This window comes from Heptranchias perlo, chromosome 5 (assembly GCF_035084215.1).
Source record: "Heptranchias perlo isolate sHepPer1 chromosome 5, sHepPer1.hap1, whole genome shotgun sequence".
In the NCBI taxonomy this organism is placed as follows: Eukaryota; Metazoa; Chordata; class Chondrichthyes; order Hexanchiformes; family Hexanchidae; genus Heptranchias; species Heptranchias perlo.
Window position 1 is genome coordinate 20,423,533 of NC_090329.1, and position 27,910 is coordinate 20,451,442.

At 42.7% G+C, this 27,910-nt stretch overlaps 1 protein-coding gene across 9 annotated transcripts in view; it reads left to right on the forward strand.

The window, feature by feature from the left end:
- The window catches only part of dst (dystonin), a 394,574-nt gene that overhangs the window by 213,806 nt on the left and 152,858 nt on the right, over positions 1–27,910 (forward strand). For 7 of the 9 annotated variants that reach the window (XM_067984067.1, XM_067984065.1, XM_067984064.1 and 4 more), the window contains 9 exons: positions 3,345–3,578; positions 5,571–5,729; positions 11,430–11,663; positions 14,547–14,822; positions 15,608–16,153; positions 20,088–20,264; positions 20,357–20,480; positions 22,042–22,250; positions 25,613–25,930. In XM_067984067.1, the coding sequence (XP_067840168.1) occupies positions 3,345–3,578; positions 5,571–5,729; positions 11,430–11,663; positions 14,547–14,822; positions 15,608–16,153; positions 20,088–20,264; positions 20,357–20,480; positions 22,042–22,250; positions 25,613–25,930 (2,277 nt within the window). The remainder of the gene's footprint in view (positions 1–3,344; positions 3,579–5,570; positions 5,730–11,429; positions 11,664–14,546; positions 14,823–15,607; positions 16,154–20,087; positions 20,265–20,356; positions 20,481–22,041; positions 22,251–25,612; positions 25,931–27,910) is intronic. The other 2 variants (XM_067984069.1, XM_067984068.1) reach the window with 1 other exon arrangement.

Here is a 27,910-nt window from a genome sequence, read left to right on the forward strand (position 1 = left end):
GGTCTCTCCGATTGAGCATTTAGCTGGTACATGCACGAGAGTTGGATTTCTGCAAGAAAACAATTATAAGTGATGTGGATTAGCGCTGTCTTTTCACTTCTGGGATCTGGTTTGAAATCAGTCCAGACTGATGGGGTTAAAATTTCATCTCTCTGATGCCTGTGATAGTCCAATGTGAGAAGAGTTCAGGAAATCTAAATCTAATTGCTAAGGGACATTGACCCATGATCCAAAACCGCTCACTCTGTCTTTCGGATGAGACGTTAAACTGAGGCCCCGTCTGCCCTCTCAGTCGGATGTGAAAGATCCCACGGCCACTATTTTGAAGAAGAGCAGGGGAGTTCTCCCTGGTGTCCTGCCCAATATTTATCCCTCAAACAATATCACTAAAATAGAAATAAAAATAGAAAATGCTGGAAATACTCACCAAGTCAGGCAGCATCTGTGGAGAGAGAAACAGAGTTAACGTTAACGTGTAATATATGAAACGCGGCAACCAATTTGCGCACAGCAAGCTCCCATAAACAGCAATGAGATAATGATCAGATAATCTTTTTTAGTGATGTTGATTGAGGGATAAATATTGGCCAGGCCACCGGGGAGAACTGCCCTGCTCTTCTTCAAAATAGTAAACAATTTTACAACACCAAGTTATAGTCCAACAATTTTATTTTAAAATTCACAAGCTTTCGGAGGCTTCCTCCTTCCTCAGGTGAATGTCAAGAAATCCTCGAACCTCTCGCATTTATAAATCACAGAACAATACCTGGTGATTACAGATAGTCTTTTCAACTGCCCGTTGCCAAGGCAACCAAAGTGTTCAGACAGATAGGTGTTACCTACAGGGCCACCGAATATACAAACGGCCAGAACAAAAAAAAAGAGAGAGAGAGGCAGAAACATAGAAACATCCGGAAGGAAAAGACAGCAATTAACCCATTATATTAAAAACAGTTAACTTTTGTTTGCTGGTGGGGTTACGTGTAGTGTAACATGAACCCAAGATCCCGGTTGAGGCCGTCCTCATGGGTGCGGAACTTGGCTATCAATTTCTGCTCGACGATTTTGCGTTGTCGTGTCTCGAAGGCCGCCTTGGAGTACGCTTACCCGAAGGTCGGTGGCTGAATGTCCTTGACTGCTGAAGTGTTCCCCGACTGGGAGGGAACCCTCCTGTCTGGCGATTGTTGCGCGGTGTCCGTTCATCCGTTGTCGCAGTGTCTGCACGGTCTCGCCAATGTACCATGCTTTGGGGCATCCTTTCCTGCAACGTATGAGGTAGACAACGTTGGCCGAGTCACAGGAGTATGAACCATGCACCTGGTGGGTGGTGTCCTCTTGTGTGATGGTGGTATCTGTGTCGATGATCTGGCATGTCTTGCAGAAGTTGCCGCGGCAGGGTTGTGTGGTGTCGTGGACGCTGTTCTCCTGAAAGCTGGGTAATTTGCTGCGAACGATGGTCTGTTTGAGGTTGGGTGGCTGTTTAAAGGCGAGTAGTGGAGGTGTGGGGATGGCCATAGCGAGGTGTTCGTCGTGCAGTGGGATCCTCAGACAGATAGGTGTTACCTACAGGGCCACCGAATATACAAACGGCCAGAACAAAAAAAAACAGAGAGAGAGAGGCAGAAACATAGAAACATCCGGAAGGAAAAGACAGCAATTGACCCGTTATAAAAATAGTGCAGTGGGATCCTCAGTATGGCACTCGGAGTATTGGCTTAGATTTTGTGCTCCATTCTCGGGAGTGGGACTTGAACCCACGACCTTTTGACTCCGAGGTAAGAGTGCTACCTGCTGAGCCACGATTGACACCAACAGTAACTCTATTGATTGGAGTTTGTTCTATTTGGTTCTGACTAAATTGTCTTCAGTGAACTGAGTTTGGACACCTTTGAGTACATCTTATTGAAAGTATCTAATCATAGTCCAGTACAGAATTTAAACTATACCCCCCGTGTAATAATCTGACTGGAAATAAAGCCGAACAACTTGTGCTGGCACATATCACTCTGCAGTCGATTTAATGCACCCTTCATGCTTTAGGTACAGCTTTACCCACAAACCGTGGCCAAGGATGTTGAATAATAACAGTAGAAAAATATCAAAACTGTTCAGTAATGTGTCATAGCTAAAATAGATATTAAATGGAATTGTTGCTATTGTTATATCAGGTATTTGGCACCAAATTTACCCGGGGTGAAAGAGTCAGTTTGCTGAATTGGTAAATTGAGTAAATGGCAATGGAGTACATCTGGCATTAGTTGTTTTTGAAACCAGCCTACTTAATTTGCTTGTGTGACCAAGGAAGTTTCTGCTAATGTTCTCTATAAGCCTCGTATCGAATTGCTTCCATTGCACTTATATTCCACGGAGTGGGCTGTATGAACTTTGGACAGACTTAACCTGCTCTTCTCAAATTCAATTAATTGCGAAGTGATGCATTTTGGTAGGAAGAATGAGGAGAGGCAATATAAGCTAGAGGGCACAATTCTAAAAGGGGTACAGGAACAGAGAGATCTGGGGGTATATGTGCACAAATCATGGAAGGGAAAGGCAGGTTGAGAAAGTGGTTAAAAAAAGCATACAGGATCCTGGGCTTTATAAATAGAGGCATAGAGTACAAAAGCAAGGAAGTCATGATAAACCTTTATAAAACACTGGTTCGGCCACAATTGGAGTATTGTGTCCAGTTCTGGACACCGCACTTCAGGAAAGATGTGAAGGCCATAGAGAAAGTGCAGAAGAGATTTACTAGAATGATTCCAGGGATGAGGGGCTTTAGTTACGTGGATAGATTGGAGAAGCTGGGGTTGTTCTCCTTGGAACAGAGAAGGTTGCGAGGAGATTTGATAGAGGTATTCAAAATCATAGAGGGTCTAGACAGAGTAGATAGAGAAAAACTGTTCCCATTGGCAGAAGGGTCAAGAACCAGAGGGCATAGATTTAAGGTGATTGGCAAAAGAACCAAAGGTGACATGAGGAAAATCTATTTTACACAACGAGTGATCAGGATCTGGAATGCACTGCCTGAAGGGGTGTTGGAGGCAGATTCAATCATGGCTTTCAAAAGGGAACTGGATAAGTACTTGAAAGTAAAAAAAATTGCAGGGCTACGGGAATAGGGAGGGTGAGTGGGACTAGCTGGATTGCTCTTGCATAGAGCTGGCACGGACTTGATGGGCCAAATGGCTTCCTTCCGTGCTGTAACTTTTCTATGATTCTATTAATTCGAATATTTTGGTTTATAATTTAGGTAAAGAATTGTGTGTGTGTGCGCTTCTTTACAAAAGATGATGCATTTTGTATTTGAGTGATGTGATCATTGATACTATTTCCCTCTTTTGCAGGATTTAGGCAAAACCTTGACTGATGTAAAAATTCAACTGGAAGCCACTGCATTTGATATACAGTATTTCATTTCGGAGCACGCACTAGATCTTTCTCCTCAGGAGAACAGGCAACTGCTTAAGCTTTTGAATAGCGCCCAGATATCTTTTAAAAGTGTGATGGAAAAGATGTCTGCACAAGTGGAGGCTTTGAATCTTCAGTTACAGACCAGTTTAGAACTGGAGGATCAGAAGGTTTGAGTAGTTTGATTGAGGACTAAGTGGATGGTTGTGATGATGCATTTCAAAATAGTCTTGATGTGCTTCCGTGAAGGATATTGCATTTGTTCTTTTACCAAAATTACTTGAAGTCTCTACTGAGAATAGGGGGCAATCTTGAATCCGTAGCCCTATAGTCAAGTCAATTGGTTGGTCTATCTCAAACCATATTGTTGCACAGGGCCTAGAGTTAATGTAGAAAGTCCTGCTGATCTTTGATCTGGTCCCTCTACATCTTCCTTCGGCTTCCCATTTAACATACATTTCAATAGGTTACCTCAAAAATCTATGAACTCCACACATAGTCTAATAATGTCCACCAATATTGATCATTGAGGTTATAATGACAAAATATTGCATTTTAGGTTATATGTTCTATCTGTTAAAATGCCTCAAAAGGTTGGAAACAAGAATTCAGAATTTTTTTTTGAAGAAACAAAACACTTATTTATTTGGAATTTATAAGTTTTATAAAATAGATACATATATATTATGGATTCAAAATTATGAAGGGTTTTGATAAAGTAAATAAGGAGAAACTGTTTCCACTGGTAGGAGGGTCGGTAACCAGAGCACACAGATTTAAGATAATTGGCAGAAGAACCAGAGGGGAGATGAGGAGAAATTTTTTCACACAGCGAGTTGTTATGATCTGGAATGTGCTGCTTGAAAGGGTGGTGGAAGCAGATTCAATAGTAACTTTCAAAAGGGAATTGGATAAATACTTGAAAAGGAAAAATTTGCAGGGGTATGGGGAAAGAGCAGGGGAGTGAGACTTTCAAAGAGCTGGCACAGGCACGATGGGCTGAATGGCCGCCTCCTGTGCTGTATGATTCTATAATATAGATATATAATTTGACTCTCTCAGAACAAGCGATGGACATAAATTCAGTGCTTCACTTACACAAATGAGCAGCACAACATATGGGGCAAACATATACACAGCGCTGCTTATTAGCTGAGGTCAGGGATGACCAAGTTTGCGAGAATAGAAGTCTGGCATATCCTCCGCACCCCTCTCCCCGCGCCCCCTCCCACAAGGCCCAAGCAAAGCACCAGGGACCCCACACCATTGTCCGTGTGTTGAAAGAGCTAGCCTGGAGCTGAGATTGGAAGTTCCCAAGAAGTGTTAACCAATGCGTTCCATCCTATTGTAGCCAAAAGGCTATTGAGAAGGTCGTGTATGGGCATCTTAGCCATAATGTGTCAGGTGACCGTAATCTCCAGTGTGATGTCATACATTACCCCCATTTGATTCACTCTGGGGTAAATTGTTTCGGATCCTGAGGCCACTTTCTAAAGACTTGGATCCCTCAGGTGTACTTTAGTGTGATCTTCCTGAGCTTCAAGTTTTTGTAGCGTGAAGTGCATTGCAAACGGAATGTGTGTGATTTTTTTTTTGTCCTTTTAATAAAATGAAACAACGTAGTTATTTAGCAGTAAATTCTTACCACATTCTGTCAGTAGTTTTGCAGCATGTTACTGCATGGGTTCTGTGTTTATTTAACACTCAACAAGTTGATGAGCACTCAACATAGTTTTTTTTTATATATTTATAAAAAAAACCACTGCTTGAAATTCAAAGACTTTGCACAATGTGACTAACACTGTTCTATAGACCTTTTTACAGATGGTTGTCTTGTCGCATTATTCACTCGCAGTCTCTTGGGAGAAAAAAGCCTGGAGTCTAAGGCCATCCGAACAAAACAAAATAAAAAACGCAACTGTTATCTTCCTCCTTGCATGTCCCTGTGCGAATGTGACACCGGCAGACCTAACTCCTTCGTGAGACGCATCCTTTGTTTAATCCGATTTTTCGTAACCATCTTGTTCATTGTTTACTACCTGCTATCGTGTTTGCAGCATACACTGGTGAAGTAGGGTAGGACTTTATATTAAAAAGAAAAGACTGGGTTACAAAGAAATGAGGCCAAAATAACTGAAATGTGTGTTTTTGCTGTAAAACAGGCATTCGAAGAAAAGCAGAGGGTGTGTAATCAGAAACTGCAGGAAATGTCTGATTTGTTGATGGTGACAGAGAATAAAATAATTGGCTATGATGATGATGGGACTTCTGTGGTTGGTGATAACTTAGCTGATTTACAACAGCATCAGGTGGAGCATCAGGTTAGTGGTACTTTGCATGGTGAATATTTTAATATGTTACTACAATAACAACAACTACTTGCATTTATGTACTGCCTTTAACGTAGTAAAACCTCCCAAGGCACTTCACGAGAGCATTGTCAAAAATAATTTGACACCGAGCCTCATGAGGAGATATTAGGACAGGTGCCTAAAAACTTGGTCAGAGAGATAGGTTTTAAGGAGCGTCTTAAAGGAGGAGGGGCAGAGAGGTTTAGGGAGAGAATTCCAGAGCTTAGGGCCCAGGCAGCTGAAAACACGGCCGCCAATGGTGGAGCGATGAAAATCAGGGATGCGTAGGAGGCCAGAATTGGAGGAGCGCAGAGATCTCGGGGTTTTGGGGCTGGAGGAGGTTACAGAGATAGGGAGGGGCTAGGCCATGGAGGGATTTGAAAACCAGGATGAGAATTTTAAAATCGAGGCATTCCCGGACCAGGAGCCAATGTAGGCTAGCAAGCACAGGGGTGATGGGAGAACAGGACAAAGAAGAATATAAAGTGGTGCATTGCAGGACCAGGCTACTTTTGTCAAGGTTGTAACCTCTAGAAAAGAGAAGAATGAGGGGTGACCTCATAGAAGGCTTTAAATTTATGCTGGGGTTTGATAGGGTAGACGGACAGAAGAGGTTTCCACTTATAGGAGTGTCCAAAACTAAGGGCCCGAAATATAAGATAGTCAATAATAAATCCAATAGGGAATTCAGGAGAAACTTCTTCACCCAGAGAGTGGTGAGAATGTGGAACTCGCTACCACAAGGAGTAGTTGAGGCGAATAGCATAGATGGATTTAAGGGGAATCTAGATAAACACATGAGGGAGAAAGGAATAGAAAATAAGATGAAGTAAGCTAGGAGGAAGTATGCTTGTGTGGAGCATAAACACCGACATAGACCTGTTGGGCTGAATAAGCTGTTTGTGTTGTAAAATTCTATGTAATACCATTTCCTACATCCCCATGCTCATTGGGAACTGGATTAACACTGCCCAAAATCACAATTCATTAAAAAAAATCTGAACATCTTTCAAGACACACAAAATCAAGATATGTATTTGAAGTAAAAGTAGGAAGCTCATTATTCAGTGGCTGAGATGGAAGTTTAAAGAGACTTTGAAGTGTTAGTTGATCTGTCCCTCACCATATTTGCAGCAGTAATAATACAATAATAACTGTATTCCCAAACCAGTTGAGATCAAATTCCCAACTGTTCACTGCCCTGATTAGGCTACACCTGGAGTAGAAACATACAAAATAGGAGCAGGAGTAGGCCATTCGGCCCTTCGAGCCTGCTCCGCCATTCAATATGATCATGGCTGATCCTCTATCTCAATACCATACCCCTGCTCTCTCCCCATGCCACTTGATGCCTTCTGTATCTAGAAATCTATCTCGCTCCTTCTTAAATATATTCAATGACTTGGCCTCCACAGCCTTCTGTGGTAGAGAATTCCACAGGCTCACCACCCTCTGAGGAAATTTCTCCTCATCTGAGTCCTAAATGTCCTACCCCGTATCCTGAGACTGTGACCTCTCGTTCTGGACCCCCCAGCCGGGGGAGACATTCTCCCTGCATCCAGTCTGTCCAGCCCTGTCAGAATTTTATATGTTTCAATGAGATCCCCTCTCATTCTTCTAAACTCGAGTGAATACAGGCCGAGTCGACCCAATCTCTCCTCATACGACAGTCCTGCCATCCCAGGAATCAGTCTGGTGAACCTTCACTGCACTCCCTCTATGGCAAGTATATCCTTTCTTAGGTAAGGAGACCAAAACTGCACAATACTCCAGGTGTGGTCTCACCAAGGCCTTGTATAACTGCAGTAAGACATCCTTGCTCCTGTACTCCAATCCTTTTGCAATGAAGGACAACATACCAATTGCATTCGTAACTGCTTGCTGCACCTGCATATTTGCTTTCAATGATTGGTGTACAAGGACACCCAGGTCCCTTTTGTACATCAACATTCCCCAATCTATCACCATTTAAATAATACTCTGCCTTTCTGTTTTTCCTTCCGAAGTGGATAACTTCACATTTATCCACATTATACTGCATCTGCCATGTATTTACCCACTCGCTCAACTTGTCTAAATCGCCTTGAAGCCTCTTTGCATCCTCCTCACAACTCACAATCCCACCTAGTTTTGTGTCATCAGCAAACTTGGAAATGTTACATTTGGTTCCCTCATCTAAATCATTGATATATATTGTGAATAGCTGGGGCCCAAGCATTGATCCCTGAGGTACCCCACTAGTCACTGCCTGCCACCCCAAAAAAGACCCATTTATTCCTACTCTCTGTTTCCTGTCTGTTAACCAATTTTCAATCCATGCCAGTATATTACCACCAATCCCATGTGCTTTAATTTTGCACACTAACCTCTTATGTGGGACTTTATCAAAGGCCTTCTGAAAATCCAAATAAACCACATTCACTGGTTCTCCTTCATCTATTCTACCAGTTACATCCTCAAAAAAACTCCAGTAGGTTTGTCAAACATGATTTCTCTTTCATAAATCCATGTTGACTTTGTCTAATCCCGTTGATATTTTCTAAGTGTCCTGTTATCACATCCTTTATAATAGACTCTAGCATTTTCCCTATTACTGATGTTAGGCTACCCAGCCTGTCGTTCCCTGTTTTCTCTCCCTCCCTTTTTAAATAATGGGGTTACATTTGCCACCCTCCGATCTTTTTTTAAAATTCGTTCATGGGATGTGGACGTCACTGGCAAGGCCAGCATTTATTGCCCATCCCTAATTGCCCTTGAGAAGGTGGTGGTGAGCCGCCTTCTTGAACCGCTGCAGTCCGCGTGGTGAAGGTTCTCCCACAGTGCTGTTAGGTAGGGAGTTCCAGGATCTTGACCTAGCGACAATAAAGGAACGGCGATATATTTCCAAGTCGGGATGGTGTGTGACTTGGAGGGGAAAGTGCAGGTGGTGTTGTTCCCATGTGCCTGCGACCCTTGTCCTTCTAGGTGGTAGAGGTCATGGGTTTGGGAGGCGCTGCCGAAGAAGTCTTGGCGAGTTGCTGCAGTGCATCCTGTGGATGGTACACACTGCAGCCACTGTGCGCCAGTGGTGGAGGGAGTGAATGTTTAGGGTGGTGGATGGGGTGCCAATCAAGCGGGCTGCTTTGTCCTGGATGGTGTCGAGCTTCTTGAGTGTTGTTGGAGCTGCACTCATCCAGGCATGTGGAGAGTATTCCATCACACTCCTGACTTGTGCCTTGTAAATGGTGGAAAGCTTTGGGGAGTCAGGAGATAAGTCACTTGCCGCAGTATACCCAGCCTCTGACTTGCTCTTGTAGCCACAGTATTTATATGGCTAGTCCAGTTAAGTTTCTGGTCAATGGTGACCCCCAAGATGTTGATGGTGGGGGATTTGGCGATGGTAATGCCATTGAATGTCAAGGGGCGGTGGTTAGATTCTCTCTTGTTGGAGATGGTCATTGCCTGGCACTTGTCTGGCGCAAATGTTCCTTGCCACTTATGAGCCCCAGCCTGGATGTTGTCCAGGTCTTGCTGCATGCGGGCACGGACTGCTTCGTTATCTGAGGGGTTGCGAATGGAACTGAACACTGCAATCATCAGCGAGCATCCCCATTTCTGACCTTACGATAGAGGGAAGATCATTGATGAAGCAGCTGAAGATGGTTGGGCCTAGGAACTCCTGCAGCAATGTCCTGGAGCTGAGATGATTGGCCTCCAACAACCACTACCATCTTCCTTTGTGCTAGGTATGAGTCCAGCCACTGGAGAGTTTTCCCCCTGATTCCCATTGACTTCAATTTTGCTATGGCTCCTTGGTGCCACACTCGGTCAAATGCTGCCTTGATGTCAAGGGCAGTCACTCTCACCTCACCTCTGGAATTCAGCTCTTTTGTCCATGTTTGGACCAAGGCTGTAATGAGGTCTAGAGCAGAGTGATCTTGGTGGAACCTAAACTGAGCATCGGTGAGCAGGTTATTGGTGAGTAAGTGCCCCTTGATGGCACTGTCGACGACACCTTCCACCTTTGCTGATGATTGAGAGTAGACTGATAGGGCGGTAATTGGCCGGATTGGATTTGTCCTGCTTTTTGTGGACAGGACATACCTGGGCAATTTTCCACATTGTCGGGTAGATGCCAGTGTTGTGGCTGTACTGGAACAGTTTGGCTAGAGGCGCGGCTAGTTCTGGAGCACGAGTCTTCAGCACTACAACTGGGATGTTTTCGGGGCCCGTAGCCTTTGTTGTATCCAGTGCACTTAGCCATTTCTTGATATCATGTGGAGTGAATTGAATTGGCTGAAGGCTGGCTTCTGTGATGGTGGGGATATCGGGAGGAGGCCGAGATGGATCATCCACTCGGCACTTCTGGCTGAAGATGGTTGCAAACGCTTCAGCCTTAACTTTTGCACTCACATGCTGGACTCTACCATCATTGAGGATGGGGATATTTACAGAGCCTTCTGCAGGAACTGTTCCATAATGTATAGAGTTTTGGAAGATGACAACCAATGCATCCACTATTTCCATGGCTACCTCTTTTAGTACTCTGGGATGCAGATTATCAGGCGCTGGGGATTTATTGGCTTTCAGTCCCATTAATTAGCTCTGGTTGTGATGATATAAAGGGCCCGTAGAGGCAGTCCAGAGGAGAATGAAGAGGCTGATTCCTGATATTGGAGGGAAGAGCCATGAGGAGAGACTTAATGTGCTGGGGCCCTTCAATCCTCAATTATAAAAACTTTACGATGGGTAAATTATAAGCATCACAAAACTTGAGCATTAGCTCCTGATGAGGCGGTTTACGCACTGAAACAATAGCACTTGTCACATTGATTGCCTAAAGCGCTTGAGCCCTAGCACCTGATGAGATGAGGAAGATTCCATAACGTCACTGAATTGGTTACTCGGCGATTTTCATATCGGGAGAAAAAGGCTTTTAAAAAAAGCTGATAACATTGATAGGCCAAAAAGGCTTAACAGTAGTGAGGCAGTGCAGCATTTAAATGAGTAAAGGCATACTTTTGTAATTCAATTAAATGTTTTATTCATTTCAAAGGTATTCATTTAACAGCTGTCAGCTGTGGCTCACTGAGTAGCACGCTCACCTCTGAGTCAAAGGGTTGTGGGTTCACAATTCTACTCCAAAGACTTGAGCACAAAATCCAGGCTGTCACTCCCAGTGCGGTACGAAGGGAGTGCTGCACTGTTGGAGGTGCAGTCTTTTGGATGAGACGTTAAACCGGGGGCCCTGTCTGCCCTCTTAGGTGGACGTAAAAGATTCCATGGCACTATTTCAAAGAAGAGCAAGGGAGTTCTCCCCTGTGTCCTGGTCAATATTTATCCCTCAACCAACATCACTGAAACAGATGATCTGGTCATTATCACATTGCTGTTTGTGGGATCTTGCTGCGCGCAAATTAGCTGCCATGTTTCCTACATTACAACAGTGACTACACTTTACAGCTTACACTTTAAGTACTTTTTAAAGTGCTTTGGGATGTCTCAAGGTTGGGAAAGGCACTATATATATGTATGATCTTTCTTTCTTCATTCAACAGAGACAGCTGTCATTGGAAAAGAGAGAAAAGGAAATTGTGCATGGAGATTTTATTCTCAAATGTTTTATTCTATCAGATTTTTATTTAAGTTGGCCACTTGATCTAACTTGTATTTTATTCCCACGTGTTTCAGGCCTTACAAAGGGAGATGCAGGTTAATGCAGCCACTTTAGCAAATGTGGTGAGTGCAACTGAACAGTTCTTGGAGGCGAACAGGGACAAGCTTCAACCAGAAGAAAGAGCAGCGATGGAAAAAAAGCTCAAAGAAGCCAGGTCGAAGCTCAGTGTATTGAGTGAACAAGTGGACTCCAACCTCAAGAATCTGGACAAAGCTGTAACAACTGCTCTCAAACAGGAAACAGCGAAGGTGGGGATGATTTTACTTTACCCTCTGACTATGAGTAAATTTGGTCCTCATGGAGATCTCTGGTCATAGAATGTAATGTTATAGACAACGCCTGGATCTTATCTGAACATAGTTAAATATTGGAGTGTTTCCTCACTGAGGGCTTTGATTTTTTTAAAATAGATTTAGGTTAATTAAATATTACTTAAGGGCAACATGTTTAATATGCAGTAACCTTTTTATTTATTTCAATGTAGGTAATCAGCTTTAAGATCAATTGTATTTTAGGTCAATACTAATATTGTTCAGTCTTTTTAGGTGAAATTTCTTGCTGTCTTTCTCATACAAGAAAACCTTTTAATCAAGTACCTGCGTAAATATCGTTATTGCTGTAAAATCTAACGTTCTAATGTTTTATGCTCTTTAAATATAGGGAACATAGGAATAGGCTATTCAGCCCCTCGAGCCTGTTCAATTAGATCAAGGCTGATCTGTATCTTAACTCCATCTACTCGTCTTGGTTCTGTATCCCTTAATACCCTTACCTAACAAAAATCTCTCAATCTCAGTTTTGAAGTAGTCAATTGACCCCCAGCCTCAACAGCTTTTTGGGGGGAAGAAGAGTTTCAGATTTCCACTCCCCTTTGTGAAGCAGTGCTTCCTGACATCACCAGGGAGCTATTTCTTATTTTTTAACTGTAATGGCAACAACACAAAGAGGGAGCAACTTTGTGTCGTCCAGGTAATATTAGTTAGTGATTGTTACAGATTTTTATGCTGGTTGAAACAGCTCTATCCAGCCTTTAGCAAACTGATTTTTGATGTTCATCATTGAGTAGATAAATATTGCATTACAATTTACTGACGTTATGTATCATGCTTGTATCTTGAGAATGCTTTTTCTTTGTAGAGTATGGGTAGGATTGATTGTCTGTCAGTGCAAGAAAATCTCATGGGCAGTCACTGCTAGCACAAATGGTGATCAATTAATTGATTGAACCCTGAGATGAGATTAAGTTTTGTTGTAATCACTCAGAGCTGATCCATTTTTTAAAAATATAATGTGTCTATTCAGCAGTGATATTTTGTGACATCATTTAGGAATTAAACTTCTGATCTAACCACTGCAAGCTTACAATAATTTAACCCACACTTGGTTACTAAGAAGTAAAACATAGCTTTATATCTTACCGTACCAAACTTGTATCTTGTGTCTAGTGACAGAAGGTAAGTTCTGGGCAAAGCTTTACCTGGTTAAAGCCAAAACAAAGGATTTTTGAGATCAGCTTTTTTCTCAAATGTAAGAACGTAAGTGGGCTGCAGTACACAGGTGATAGCTTGACCGTTTAAATACAAATAGTGGATATTTGTCATATCAAATCCACTTGATTTCTGATTATCCTAACTATCTTTACCTCGTAAGACTGAGGGGGAAAACGGATTTATTTTTTGATAGACGAGTATATGAATCCAAAGCAAAATACTGCAGATGCTAGAAATCTGAAATAAAAACAAAGTCAGGCAGCATCTGTGGAGAGAGAAATAGAGTTAACGTTTCAGTTCTTTCATCAGAACTGGAAGAAGTTAGAGACGTAACAGTTTTTAAGCAAGTACAGAGCCAGGGAAAAGTTGGGGCGGGGGGGCGGTGAAGAACGAGGGGGAATGGTCTGTGATAGGGTCGAGGGCAGGAGTGATTAAATGAGAAAAGGGATGATGGTGCAAGGCGAAAGGGGGTGGTAATAGGACAAGTAAAGAAACAAAAGATGGGTCCAGAGGAGGTGTAAATGGCAGAACCATTACCAGCATCTGCTGTCTGTGAAAATGAGAGCAGTGGTTATGATCCAAAGTTGTTGAATTTAATGTTTAGGTCGAAAGAGCCTAATCGAAAGATGAGGTGCTATTCCTCGAGCTCGGGTTGAGCGAGCATGTGAATCACCAAGTTAACCAATGATGTTACGTCTTCTCCTTCTGCTCTGTTCTGAGGCCTAGATGGTGGGCAGATGACCTGTTCCCAGGTGTCTGCTCCCCTAAAGTTGATCACTGGGAATGTGAAGGAGTTGACACATTTAACTAACTTCCTGTGCTTTTTCCTCCCTCCCTGTACCTTCCTTTGCTCAGTGCCTCTTTCCAACACTTCAGCTGATGGGAAGTCTGAGTGTGATCCCCTTGTCCCTTTGCTCAGTAATGCATATCACAGTACACCAATTCATTGCATAATTGAATTCATTCTTGGGATATAGGCGTCACTGGCAAGGCCGCCATTTATTGCCCATCCCTAATTGCCCTGGAGAAGGTGCTGGTGGGCCGCCTTCTTGAACTGCTGCAGTCCCGTGTGGTGAAGGTGCTGTAGGTAGGGAGTTCCAGGATTTTAACTCAGAGATGATGAACGAACGCCAAACAAACTTGCATTGTACCAAGGAGTGCATTTGGTTTTTTTAAATCATAAAATAATTGTATGTCCATTGTGGAGTTTGTGAACTTAGAATCTAGTCTCATCCTAAATAAATAGCCAAAGTGTTTGTGGGCGAGCTATAAATGTTTTGTAACTTAGCAACTCTCTAACACAAGGAGTAGTTGAGGCCGAATAGCGCAGATGCATTTAAGGGGAAGCTAGACAAAAACATGAGGGAGAAAGGAATAGGAGGATATGCTGATAGGGTTCGATGAAGAGGGGTGGGAGGAGGCTCATGTGGAGCATAAACACTGCCATAGACCAGTTGGGCCAAATTGACTATTTCTTGCTGTACATTCTGTGTCATGTGTCTAAGTCCGGATGGTGTGTGACTTACACAGATGTGTAATTTGGCACTAGGAAAATTCCGACCGATGTTTTTTTTAAAGCAGTTTTTGAAGTGTGCGTGTTGATATTCTGGGAGACAGTCAATCATTGCAATTTGTTTACAGGCTGCAGCAGTGGAGCAATTAAAGGAAAATGAGAGTAAAATCCAAGGACTGTTGGGTTGGTTGTCCAGTATAGGACAGGAGCCAGCTATTGAACAGAAAGGAGAAGAAACACTGCAGCACAATGGAAACACGATTCCTGTGGATGGATTGAAGAGACTGGAGAATGAGGATACAGTTAATGGAAACCTACTCAATGACCTGAGTGAGACCAAGGGGGATGAAGCAATGGAACCAACAACTGATGGAGATTTGAACCGACAATATCAAAAAGCCAAGGTATGGATTGAAGTGATTTAAATCATTTGGCAGTTAATTATATTCAGTTTAGGAGCATTTATTCTAGCATTGAATATAATGTGAACAGAGGTAGATATTAATGTGGACATAGAGAGTAAACTTGGAGGCTATAAAACAAATCTTTTTCTTCTTCATTTTGGAAGCATTAAATGTCTGAGGCAGTCACCGTTCAAGTCATCCATAAGCCTATACTTACCCACAAGATAGACTGGGAACAGTAGATGTCAGCATTGGCTCAGTGGGTAGCACTGTCGTCTCTGAGTCAGTTTGTGGGTTCAAGACTTGAGCACAAAAATCTAGGCTGACACTCCCAGTGCAGTACTGAGGGAGTGCTGCACTGTCTGAGGTGTCGTCTTTCAGATGAGATGTTAAGTCGGGGCATCATCTGCCCCCTCAGGTGGACGTAAAAGATCCCATGGCATTGTTTCAAAGAAGAGCAGGGGAGTTCTCCCTGGTGTCCTAGCCAATATTTATCTCTCAAACAACACCACCAAAACAGATTATCTGGCCATTATCACATCACAGTTTGTGGGACCTTGTGCTCAAATTGGCTGCTATGTTTCCTACATTACAGCAGTGTCTACACTTCAAAAGTATTTCATTGGCTGTAAAGTGCTTTGGGATGTCCTGAGGTTCTGAAAGGCGCTATATAAATGCAAGTCTTTCATTGAGTATTTGGGGTTTTTTTCCATGTGATTTGTTTTTTTTTACAAAGCTCGTGTTTTCACACGGTGACTGTTCTTTATGCGTTTTGTTGAAAACAGCTTCATCATCAACAAGTTGTGTCACAACAGCAGGCCTACATTATATCTACACAATCAGTCCAGGCCTTCCTGCAGAAACAAGGCCCGAGTATCGCTCCAGAGGAGCGGGAGAAGTTGGAGCAGGACTTGAACGAGTTGAAGGTTCAGTACGAGACCACACTGGCCCAGTCTGAAGCCAGAATGAAACTGATACAGACCGTGCAGGATGAGCTGCAGAAGTTTACCACTGATCACAGTGAATTTGAAAACTGGTTACGTCAGTCCGAACAGGAGCTGGAGGACCTTGGATCTGGTGCCGCTGACATCGACACTTTCTCTGGCCAGCTGCAGAGGCAGAAAAGCTTTTCTGAAGATGTTATCTCTCACAAAGGTGACTTGAGGTACATCACTATCTCAGGTCAAAGAGTTCTCGATGCTGCTCAGTCCTGCAGCAAATTGGACCTGGGCAAAGGTGCCAAACCTCGTGTTGATACGTCTGCTACTTGTGCCCTGGTACAGAGCCAACTGGAGGTGGCCAGCGAGTGCTATAAATCTCTGCACTCTAAGGTAAGGTCTCCTCTCTGCCTTCTAATACTCTTGTAAATCTGTACATGCCTCTGGGGGATGATCAGGTGGAGGGGATGTGGTTGAGAGGGTCATGGCTGCCATCGGGATGACAAAGCCCGCCTGCTCCCCTTGTAGGACAGCAGTTTTGTTTGGTGCTTTTCCAGCAGCGGGAGAAATGTGAGGAATAGAAAACCTGTTTAGAGTCAACACATATGCAGGCCATGACATGCAATTTAAAAGATATATTTACTTCTAGACTGCTTCCGTTAATGGAAAAACACGGTGCTGGTAAAGTGTGAGTGAAATCATGGGGGTGAATTGGGAGGATCTGTCTCACTCAGGTTGGAAGAAGCCATGCTTTTTGGCCAATTCTGTCTTCACTTTCACTGGCGACTGAGAGTTGAGTTGGTTCCTTCAACTTTTGGAAACCCACAGATTGCCTCATCTCGAGTGTTATACCAAGACTTACGTCAAGTAACTGAGGCCCCTGTTCCCGTGTATAAATGGCAGTGTAATGCACTTAATTTAAAGATGGATTTAAATTGAGCTAGTGTGGACACATAAAGACTGAAAATTAATTTAATTCTTGACAAGCAAGCCTTACACCTTACTAATGCTGAACATTGTGTGTATTGCACTGAATATTTGAGGTAAATACCTAATTATCTAGTCAGACACTGGTTCTGTGTTCATACTTAGTTTAAGTGAGCACTTGTACCTCATTTCTAGACTGTAACATTAACCAATTTACTAAACCACCTTTAACCACCTCACTGCTGAAGGAAGATTTTGACACGAAGTAAACTAAATATTCTGAATTTAGTCTGCATTCTTTTTTGAAAATATTTTCAGTTACAGAAACTTGAAGGAAATTTATTTTCCCAGATGATCTAAGCTTGCCAAGATAAGGCAGTCTAAAATAAGAGTTGGTTAACTATTATCTCATTTTTGTGTGTCAGCCATGGCTCAGTGGGTAGCACTCTCGTCTCTGAGTCAGAAGGTTGTGGGTTCAAGTCCCACTCCAGAGATTTGAATACAAAATCTAGGCTGATACTTCAGTGCAATACTGAGGGAGTGCCGCACTGTCAGAGGTGGCGTCTTTCAGATGAGAGGTTAAATCGGGAAGGCTCCATCTGCCAATGTGTACAAGGTCCCCATGGCATTATCCGATGTGTTTGTGGGACCTTGCTGTGCGCAAATTGGTTGCTGTGTTTCCCTGCATTACAACAGTGATTACACTTCAGAAAGTATTTCATTGGCTGTAAGGTGCTTTAGGATGTCCTGAGGTCACGAAAGGCAATATGCTTTTCTTTCATTCGTGACTTAAACGTGGTGCAGCTTAACAGGATAACTGAGGCCACTAGATGGCATTGCCTTATGTGGTAACGTAACTGTCATCACAATGGCTGTTTATGGTGCAATAAACTGTTTTACATCAAAGATTAGGGGTGAATATGGAATCTGATTTCCTATGTAAATATTTATATATCAAGATGTGACCACAATCAGTAAGTTAACGAAGCATGCAGAACTAGTAATAGACTCGCTCTGTGGTTTTAATGGATTCAGCGTAACACTCGCAATGATCCCGAGCAATAAGGGCCCAGAAGGTTCTGTGTTTGACGTCAGTCCCTGGTACTGAGTTAACTGATCGGTTGCAATTGGTCTCGGCATTCCTCTGGGTTAGGAAGAGTTTCTGCTCCCAATTGTCCAGTGACTCCTACTGGAAAGTCCAAGTGTGTGGACGTAGGGTGAATACAGGATCAGACTTGGCCCTGATGCCCCAGGCATTACCATGAAGAAAGCAAAGAGCATGCTGTTTAATCCTGATAATTCAAGTCATTTTTCATACAAAAATAAAGAATTGTCCAACAATTTCAATTAAACAACATTTTAAAAAAGAAACAATAACTTGCCTTTTATAGCTCAGCTTGGGGTAGAGTAGAATGCCCAAGCTGCGAACCGTCTGGTTCAGCCTGTGTGTGTGTGGCCAGTGAGGGGGATATTGCTGAGGGGTAGCAAATAGGTGAAAAGGAGAAAGGAGGGTGTATGGTGGTTGGGGAGGGAGAGGGAGGGGAGAAGGATGAATCCTTGCGAGACCACTGAGGCGGGGGTGGGAAGACAAGTCATTGGTAAAGACGCGCTTGCTACGCTCGGATTGGTGAGAGTGGAACCTTGCAAGGACAGTCCCACTGAGCTGGATTATGGAGGAGAGGCGTTGAGGAGGTTGGTGTGATTGATCATGTCAAAGACTGCAGAGAACAAGGAGGGATAATACACCACAGTCATGGTCACAGAGAATATCATTCGTACTTTGATTAAAGCCGTTTTGGTGCTTTGGGAGGGGTGGAACACGATACAGTGAATATCTTGCTCAAAAAAATTGAATTATCTGACAATTTCAACTAGGTGACTTTGAATTAAGAGGAATAGACTGTATGTGGCTCATAAATTGGCTCTTGTGGAGCATAAACACAGGCATAGAACTGTTGGGCCAAATGGTCTATTTCTGTGCTGTAAATTCTATGTAAATACAAGATCATGTAAGAGATTTAGAACAGAAGACAGAAGAAATGTCTTCACATAGAGCGTTCTGAGGCTGTGGAATTCACTTCCCGGGTTAGTGGTTGTGGCAAAAACTATGTCAACATTGAAGATTAGATTGGATAGGTGAATGAAGGAAAATGTGTTGAAGGGATATGGGAACAGAGTGGAGAAACGTGAATAGAACTGTTTGCTCGTGTGTGATTGCTTGGGTTGAATGGCCTGTATCCGTGTTGTAACTTCTATGTGTTTCTAGAGAAGCACATTTCCACCATCCGCCCGACGAAGGAGGAAGCCTCCGAAAGCTTGTGGAATTTAATTTAAAATAAATTTGTTGGACTATAACTTGGTGTTGTAAAATTGTTTACAATTTCTAGAGAAGCATGTTGTACAGATGTTTGTTGAGGGTAATCTTCATTCCTTTCCTTCCTTCTCCCTCCTAAATGAGTTATTGAATTTCTAAGGTTTACATCTAAACAAAATGAATTGGTGAACCAGGAACAATTTTCTTACTGGGCTGCTCTCCTCCATCATTTAAAATGTCTTTTACTGTGTGTTTCATTAAGTCATTTTATGTTGGTACCATTGATTTTTAGATGAATCAACATTGTTAATTTTACATAGAATTACATTGAATGTACAGCACAGAAACAGGCCATTTGGTCCAATTGATCTGTGTCGGTGTTTATGCTGCACACGAGCCTCCTCCCACTCTACTTCATCTCACCCTATCAGCATATCCTTCTATTCCTTTCTCCCTCATATGTTTATCCAGCTTCCCCTTAAATGCATCTATGATTCACCTCAACCACTCCTTGTGGTAGCAAGTTCCATATTCTCACCACTCTCTGGGTAAAGAAGTTTCTCCTGAATTCCTTATTGGATTTATTGGTGACTATCTTATATTTATAACTCCTAGTTTCGGTCTCCCCCCACAAGCGGAAACATCTTCTCTACGTCTACCCTATCAAACCCCTTCATAATTTTGAAGACCTTTATTAGGTCACCCCTCAGCCTTCTCTTTTCCAGAGAAAAGAGCCCCATTGTTAATTTCATTGACTTGTCCATTAATTTTGAGTTTTGTTGGAGAACGCAGGAAAGAAATTCCAAATCAATTAACTTTTGACATTATGCTCAAACCAGAGCAGCGTGAAAAAAAGGCTTCATTGTTTTAATGTCTGATTTCTAGCTATGTCACTGGCAAGGTCACACGTGGAAAACCTCAGCCAATAATACAGTGTGGGTCGCATTTTAACATCGATATCTTCAAACAGTAGCCCAGACAAACATTGTTAGGGTACAATAACAAGCTGTGTTTGGTTCATCTGATTATTGGTCATTTTGTGATTGATTTCTCCCCTCCTCCCCCCCCCCCCTCCCTCCACTCCAGTGCAACCTGTTGGGTAAAAATCTCAGAGATGTGGTGGATAAGTACAGCCAGTACCAGGAAATCTCATCCGGGCTCCTACCATGGTTACAAGCCTCCGAGGAAGCAGCAAAAACCCAGTTGACCGAGGCCATTGCTGCAGATCCCAAAAACCTTCAGAAGCAGCTGGAGCAAGCCAAGGTCAAAATCCATGCATTCTCCAATAATTTGTGCATATTTTTCTAGTGTTGTTTGTGTCTCATGGTACGAATAGTTTTTGTTACTGTGATTAGGCTCTGCAGGGTCAGATGTCCGGACATCAAACTGTGATTGAGAAGCTAAGGAAAGCAGTTGATGCACTTATGAGTACTGACGGTGACCTCCTACTGAATCGCGATGAAATCCAAGATAATCTGGGTATGTTAATCAGATTGAATATATTAGTATGTAGAATTTACTGCACAGAAACGAGCCATTCGGCCCAGATGGTCTGTGCCGGTGTTTTTATGCTCCACACGAGCCTCCTCCCACCCCTCTTAAATTCACCCTATCAGCATATCCTATTCCTTTCTCCCTCGTGTGTTTATCTAACTTCTCCTTAAATGCATCTATGCTATTCGCCTCGACCACTCTGTGTGGTAGCAAGTTCCACTCTCTACCACTAGTAGTAGATAGAATAATTCTCTCTCTCTCAGGAATCTATCAGTCAAAGGCCATAGAGTGATCTTCAAATAGCCTTTCTTTATCTCCAATATTTATTCCATCGGAGCTTAAAAGCAAGCTCCATACTAGCTGGCAATTGTACTTAGTAACTAAATCCACAGGAGAGCAGCCCCTGATGTCCAGGTTGTTTTAATGATGTTGGTTGAGGGATGCATATTGACCAGGACACCAGAGAGAACTCCCCTGCTCTTCAAGATAATGCCGTGGGATCTCTTACGTCCACCTGAGGGGGCAGACAGGGCCTCGGTTTAACATCTCGTCCGAAAGACGGCACCTCCGACAGTGCAGCACTCCCTCAGTACCGCACTGGGAGTGTCAGCCTAGTGTGCTACAAGTCCCTGGAGGGGGAGTTGAACCCACGACCTTCTGACTCAGAGGGGAGAGTGTTACCCACTGAGCCACAGCTGACACTGTGATCTCAATTCCTTCAAGTCTATCCCAATATGGAAAAGCTGAATAAAAAACAACAATGGGGCCCATTTTTTTTTTGCTTTGGTGTCTGTGCTCAGGTGCACTGGATTGTGGGAGGACTGCGGATATCGGAAAATTGGCTTGTGAAGGAACCTGTCAGATTTTCCTTCACTCAGTTGAATAGAAAGAAAACTGGGTGGGTTCCTTTACAGACAAGATTTTCCGATGTTCTCTGGTGATCCGATGAGCTTAGACACAGAACCAACAATAACAACTTGCATTTATACCGTGCATTTATATCGTGCCTTTAACATAGTAAAACGACCCAAGGCGCTTCACAGGAGCCTCTCCTCTTCTGAAGGCTTAGCACCATCACTTGATGAGGAGGGTCAGCAGGCTATCCAACTGTGGAAGACTTCACAGTTATCAAACAAAATTTGACACCCAGCCACATAAGGAGATATCAGGACAGGTGACCAAAAACTTGGTCAAAGAGGTAGGTTTTAAGGAGCTTCTTAAAAGAGGAGAGAGAGGCGGAGAGGTTTAGGGAGGATATTCCAGAGCTTGGGGTCCAGGCAGTTGAAGGCACGGCTGCCAATGGTGGAGCGATGAAAATCGGGAATGCGCAAGAGGCCTGAATTGGAGGAGCGCAGGATATTTGTAAAATTCCAGGCTGTCTGTTTAAATCACTTGTGGAATTGTTTTGATTAGATGTTATTTGGAAGAGAATTGGAAATGTACTATAAATACCTGTAACCGTATGAGCTTCCCTCACTGATGTTAAATAATAGTGAGTGGGGGCACTGGTACAACACGAGACTTACTGAAGTTTGCCTCTCAATAGATGATGTCGTGCTGAGATATGAGAATTTATCCAAATCGGCCAATGACCGTAACGAGAGGCTACAGATGACACTCACACGGTCCCTGAGTGTTCAGGATGGTTTGGATGAAATGCTTGATTGGATGGGAAGTATTGAAAAAAGCCTGGAAGGTAAAGAGGAGATGCCTTTGAATTCTGCCACCATTCAAGAGGCATTAAGTAAAAATGCTGTGAGTATAAACGTTTAAAAATCAAATGTGTATGTACTTGCAAAAATCAGACACACGGCATTTAAAAGTGTTCTTTTGACTTTAATCACTATGGGATGTTTCAATATTGCTCAGTGTTCGAAAAATTTTATGCCAAAAATTTAAATTGAAAATCAGTTCCAAACATTCATTAATCATAAATATAGTTTCAGTAAATGAGAACAAAAATAATTAGGGTCTCAGAACAAGTACTGGACCACTCCACTTGACAAAACTTTTGTGTATACACTCAAATTGAACATGGTAATATTTCATAGGTATTTTAAATTGCAGGCAGCAAAATTAAAACTTCAAATTATGAATATCAGTTTCCATTTTCATCCCCTCTCCTCTTCTGAAGGCCTTAGCTCCATTGCTTGATAAGGAGGGTCAGCAAGCTATCCAACTGTGGAAGTTTTCACAGTCCTGCCTTGGCCTGGCATCCCCCAACGCATCCCCATCCTGTAGTGGGTGCCATAAAGCACTCGAGTGGAAACCGTGGCAGCCTTTTGTTTTCTCTCCCATGACCCAGTGATACTGGAGCCTATTGTAACAGCAGTCCCACCACCGTGGCTCCCCAAACTAATGATAATTAACTCTGCACAGACCAGGGCTTAAACCGGGGACCCTCGTGGTCTGTGTGGTTCAAGGGTGGAAGCTTTGCCCCCGACCTCTAGGATGACTGAAATTTTTTTTTGTAAATATTAATTTCATTTTTATGTTTTTAAATGAAGAGTCAGTCTTGCTTTGAATCTTATGTATAATTTTGTTCATTTTAAACTTGGCAATGTAGTAAAATGCTGTAAATTATTAAACTGTCGGGACATGAATTGTGAAACTCTCCCGATGGGCCTGTCTTAAAGAATATTGTTGTGGTTATTTTTTTTAAATAAAAGCGTACAAATTTACATTTTGTGCCAGATCATGGTGGGTATTGGGCCTGAAAGTTAGGGCATATGACCTCGATTTGTTCCTTTTACAAAGGTGTGGTTGTTGATCTTATCCAACCTGCCCACACTCAGTGGAATACTGTTGAGGGATCGAGCTAGTTAGTACCCAATGGTTCCTGCCTGAAAAATTAATTTTGGTTATCCTGTTCATCAAGAGAATGGAAGCAGATGTTTGCAAAATGACTCACATTGATAGTGGATACATTACAACAGGAGGAGGCCATTCAGCCCCTCGAGCCTGCCCTGCCATTCAATTAGATCACGACTGATCTGTCTCATATATCTCCATTTACCCGCCTTGGTTCCATATCTCATAATACTCTTGCCCAACAAAAATCTTATCGATCTCAGTTTTGAAAATTTCCATTGATCCAGTACCCACAGCTTTTTTTTTTAGTGGGGGGGGGGGGGGGGGAGTTCCAGATTTCCACTACCCTTTGTGTGAAGTGTAGTGAATACTACACAGATACAGAAACTCTTTTGGCAATTCCTATTAAACTCCCTTAGGAATAAACTTCATACAGAGAAAGCTCCCATAAAAATGGGGCCCTTCTTGATATCAGTGATTTTAGCTGTGCAAAATGAATCCTCATATTGACTAATTCAGTGGTGGGGGGGGGTTAACGGTAGTTACTCAGACTGGCGGAGGGTGGGAAGTGGTGTTCCACAGGAATCGGTGCTGGGACCGCTGTTGTTCACAATTTACATCAACGATTTGGACTCTGGAATCGGAAGTACAATTTCAAAATTTGCAGAGGACACCAAATTGGGAGGTATAGTGAATATTGAGGAAGACTGTGACAAAATATAAGAAGACATTAATAAACTTGCAGAATGGGTGTGTAATTGGCAAATTAATTTCAATATAGATGAATGTGAGGTGGTACATTTTGTTAAGAGGAATAAGGAGGTCACATACTCCTTGGAAAATAAGAGTCTAAATGGGGTAGACGAGCAAAGGGATCTAGGGGTACAGATTCACAAATCATTAAAAGTAGCAACACAGGTTAACATGGCCATAAAAAATGCAAACAAAGCACTGGGGTTCATTTCTAGAAGAATAGAATTTAAAATAAGAGAAGTTATGTTAAACTTATAAATAATCTTGGTTAGACCACACTTAGAGTACAGTTCTGGTCTCCATATTATAAAAGGATATAGAAGCACTGGAGAAGGTGCAGAAAAGATTTACTAGGATGATACCAGAACGGAGAGGTCATAACTATCAGGAAAGACTGAACAGGCTGGGGCTCTTTTCTCTAGAAAGGAGAAGGCTGAGGGGTGACCTGATAGAAATCTTTAAAATTACAAAGGGTTTGATAGGGTACATCGAGAAGATGTTTCCACTTGTGAGTGAGTCCAAAACTAGGGGCCATAAATATAAGATAGTCATCAATAAATCCAATGGGGAGTTCAGGAGAAACATCTTTACCCAGAGAGTGGTTAGAATGTGGAACTCGCTACCATATGGAGTAGTTGAGGCGATTAGCATAGATGCATTTAAGGGGAAGCTAGATAAACACATGAGGGAGAAAGGAACAGAGGCTTATGCAGATAGGGTGAGATGAAGTAGAGTGGGACGAGGCTCATGTGGAGCATGAAAACACCGGCATGGACTAGTTGGGCCGATTGGCCTGTTTCTATGCTGTAGATTCTATGTAAAATCGTTTATTTCCCTAATCGTTCCCTTCGATGGAATTTTGTTTTCCGTGATGGTCCTGTACTTGTTATGTGAAGTTCATACGATATAACCACCTCTATATATACGATAGTTAAAGATTCTTTGTGACTGGAACAGCATTGTGTTGCTGATTGTGCTTACTGCTTATTGTGTCAGCTGCGGCTCGATGGGTAGCGCACTTGCCTCTGAGTTAGAAGGTTGTGGGTTCAAGTCCTGCCCCAGGGATTTGAGCACAAAATCCAGGCTGACACTCCAGTGCAGTACTGAGGGAGTGCTGTACTGTCGGAGGTGCCGTCTTTCAGATGAGATGCTAAACCCGTCTGCCCTCTCAAGTGGACGTAAAAGATCCCATGGCACTATTTCAAAGAAGAGCAGGTGCGTTCTCCCCAGTGTCCTGGCCAATATTTACCCCTCAAACAACATTACAAAAACAGATTATCTGGCCATTAACACATCACAGTTTGTGGGACCTTGCTGTGCACCAATTGGCTGCCATGTTTCTTACATTACAACACTGAATACACTTCAAAAGTACTTCATTGGCTGTAAAGTACTTTGGGATGTCCTGAGGTCGTGAAAGGTGCTATAGAAATGCAATCTTTCTTTCTTGTAGTAGATTAATGAAAGCCAATTGTAAACACTCATTGTGAATTTATAGTGCTTAAAATAACCGCTTAGTCATATAACTAAACGCTAGTACACTTTTCCTTCAGGCACTGGAACAGAACATCGCAAGTCGCCAAAGCAGTATCAGTGCGATTAAAGAGAAGGCCAACAAGTTCATCGAGACTGCAGATCCGTCCACTGCCTTTGCGTTACAGGCCAAGATGGACGAACTCATCAAACGATTCTCTGCGGCCAGCGACCGACACAAAGAAAAAACAGTCAGACTGGAAAAACTCGGGGCCAAAGTGGAGCTTTTTGAAAAGACTTTCCAAAAAATCGAGCAGTTCGTAACCAAGAAATCTCAGCCTCTCACTGAAATTGATGGACCAGGCAAAGATATCATTGAACTCTCTCAGCACCTGCAGGTAGATAAGTCTTCAGTTATACACACATGGAGCGAGGGGGGCTATAATTGTATCCAACTGAGGCATTTCCAGTACAGTAATAGTCTCACAAGGTCTTGCTAATTGTAGCCACACACTGCATTTGTTTTTCATGTGTAAAATCATGGAGTCCCGTTTAAGAGCACTTTTGGTTTGTATAAAGATAACCAAACTTTCTTGTGTAAGTCTGATCTATGTGAGGCTGCTGCTGAGGTGGCAGAACCAAGGAACTGTTGATATATTTTCTGCAAAGATGTTCCTTTTGATGAAGTCTTCCTTTTTACAAATTAACTTACAATCTTTCTACTCAAATTGAAAACACAACTAATTTTTTTTAATCAGCTGTTTAAAATTGGTAAAAGGTTAAAGCCATTACCTCTTCATCATCATCTAAAACTCTGCTGTCTGTATCCTAACTCGCACCATGTCCCGTTTACCCATCACCCCTGTGCTCACTGACGTACAATGGATTCCAGTCCGGCAACACCTCGATTTTAAAATTCTCATTGTCGTGTTCAAATCCCAATATGGCCTCGCCCCTCCCTATCTCTGTAACCTCCTCCAGCCCTACAACCCTCTGAGATCTCAGCGCTCCTTCAATTCTGGCCTCTTGCGCATTCCCTACTTCCTTCACTCCACCATTGGCGGCCGTGCCTTCAGCTGTCTCGGTCCTAAGCTCTGGAATTCCCTCCTTGAACCTCTCCGCACCTCCTCCTTTAAGATGCTCCTTAAATCTTGCCTCTTTGACCAAGCTTTTGGTCACCTGTCCTAATAGCTCCTTCTTTGCCCCGGTAGCATTTGTTGTCTGATTACACTCCTGTGAAGTGCTTTGGGACGTTTTACTACGTTTAAAGGTGGTATATAAATGCAAGTTGTTGTTTTGTGGACGTGACTAATGACGGTGATAGAAAGCTACCCTTAGCGACTTGTCCTTTTGATGATTTATGTATGCTCTTGATGGGATGTGAATCTCATGTGTTCTGAACTAGAGGTGGAGGACCATCAGAAAGGACACCTTTTGGGGGTTACTTAACATTTGGTGCAGGGAGTCCCACTAACAGTCTGCCTCTATTTTGTTTAATTAAGACAAATAATAGAATGCTTAAAACAGGAGGTTTGACATTGGGACCTGTATTAGAGATTGAAGAATTACGTTGTCCTTTTTTTGGATGGTGGGGGAATATTTTTTGTTGAACAGTGAGTGGCTTGAAAGGGTTACTAAGCTTAATGTTGCAGGAGAGTTGGATTAAAATATAATAGTTGATGCTGAGTTAATAACACGTCTCTGACAATGATTTGAGCTCCCACAGTCAGCCTTAGTAATTCCTTCAAGTTAGTACAACTGATCATTTCGGCACTTACTGTTGGTGACAAAAAAATTGGCAGAAAGTGTTGGAGAGAAAACCCCCAGAGAATGTTAATGCGAATCTTCAGTTTTTTTTTTCTGACTAATTTATTTTGATAGGGTTCACAAGGTGAGGCTTTCTCCTTAATACAGTGAACCCATGGCTGCTCGGGAAGCTTTAGTTGGTGGGTGCACTCCTGGCCTTTGAGGTGGTGTAAGAGTGGAGGGAAATGGAAATTTCCTTGGCAGATGAGGGAGGTCCATTTCTTCACTCAACAGTTTAAAGACCAGATTCAGAAAATACCCAGCTTTTGCTTTTTTGGGGCTCATTCGAGTGAAACATTCATTAGAAATCAAATGAAAGAAAGACTTGCATTTCTAAAGTGCCTTTCGTGACCTCTGGACGTCCCAAAGCGCCTTTCAGCCAATGAAGTACTTTTGAAGTGTAGTCACTGTTGTAATATAGGAAATGCGGCAGCCAATTTGCACACAGCCAGGTCCCACAATGTGATAATGGCCAGATAATCTTTTTCTGTGATGTTGGTTGAGGGATAAATATTGGCCAGGACACCGGGGAGAACTCCCCTGCTCTTCTTCAAAATAGTGTCGTGGGATCT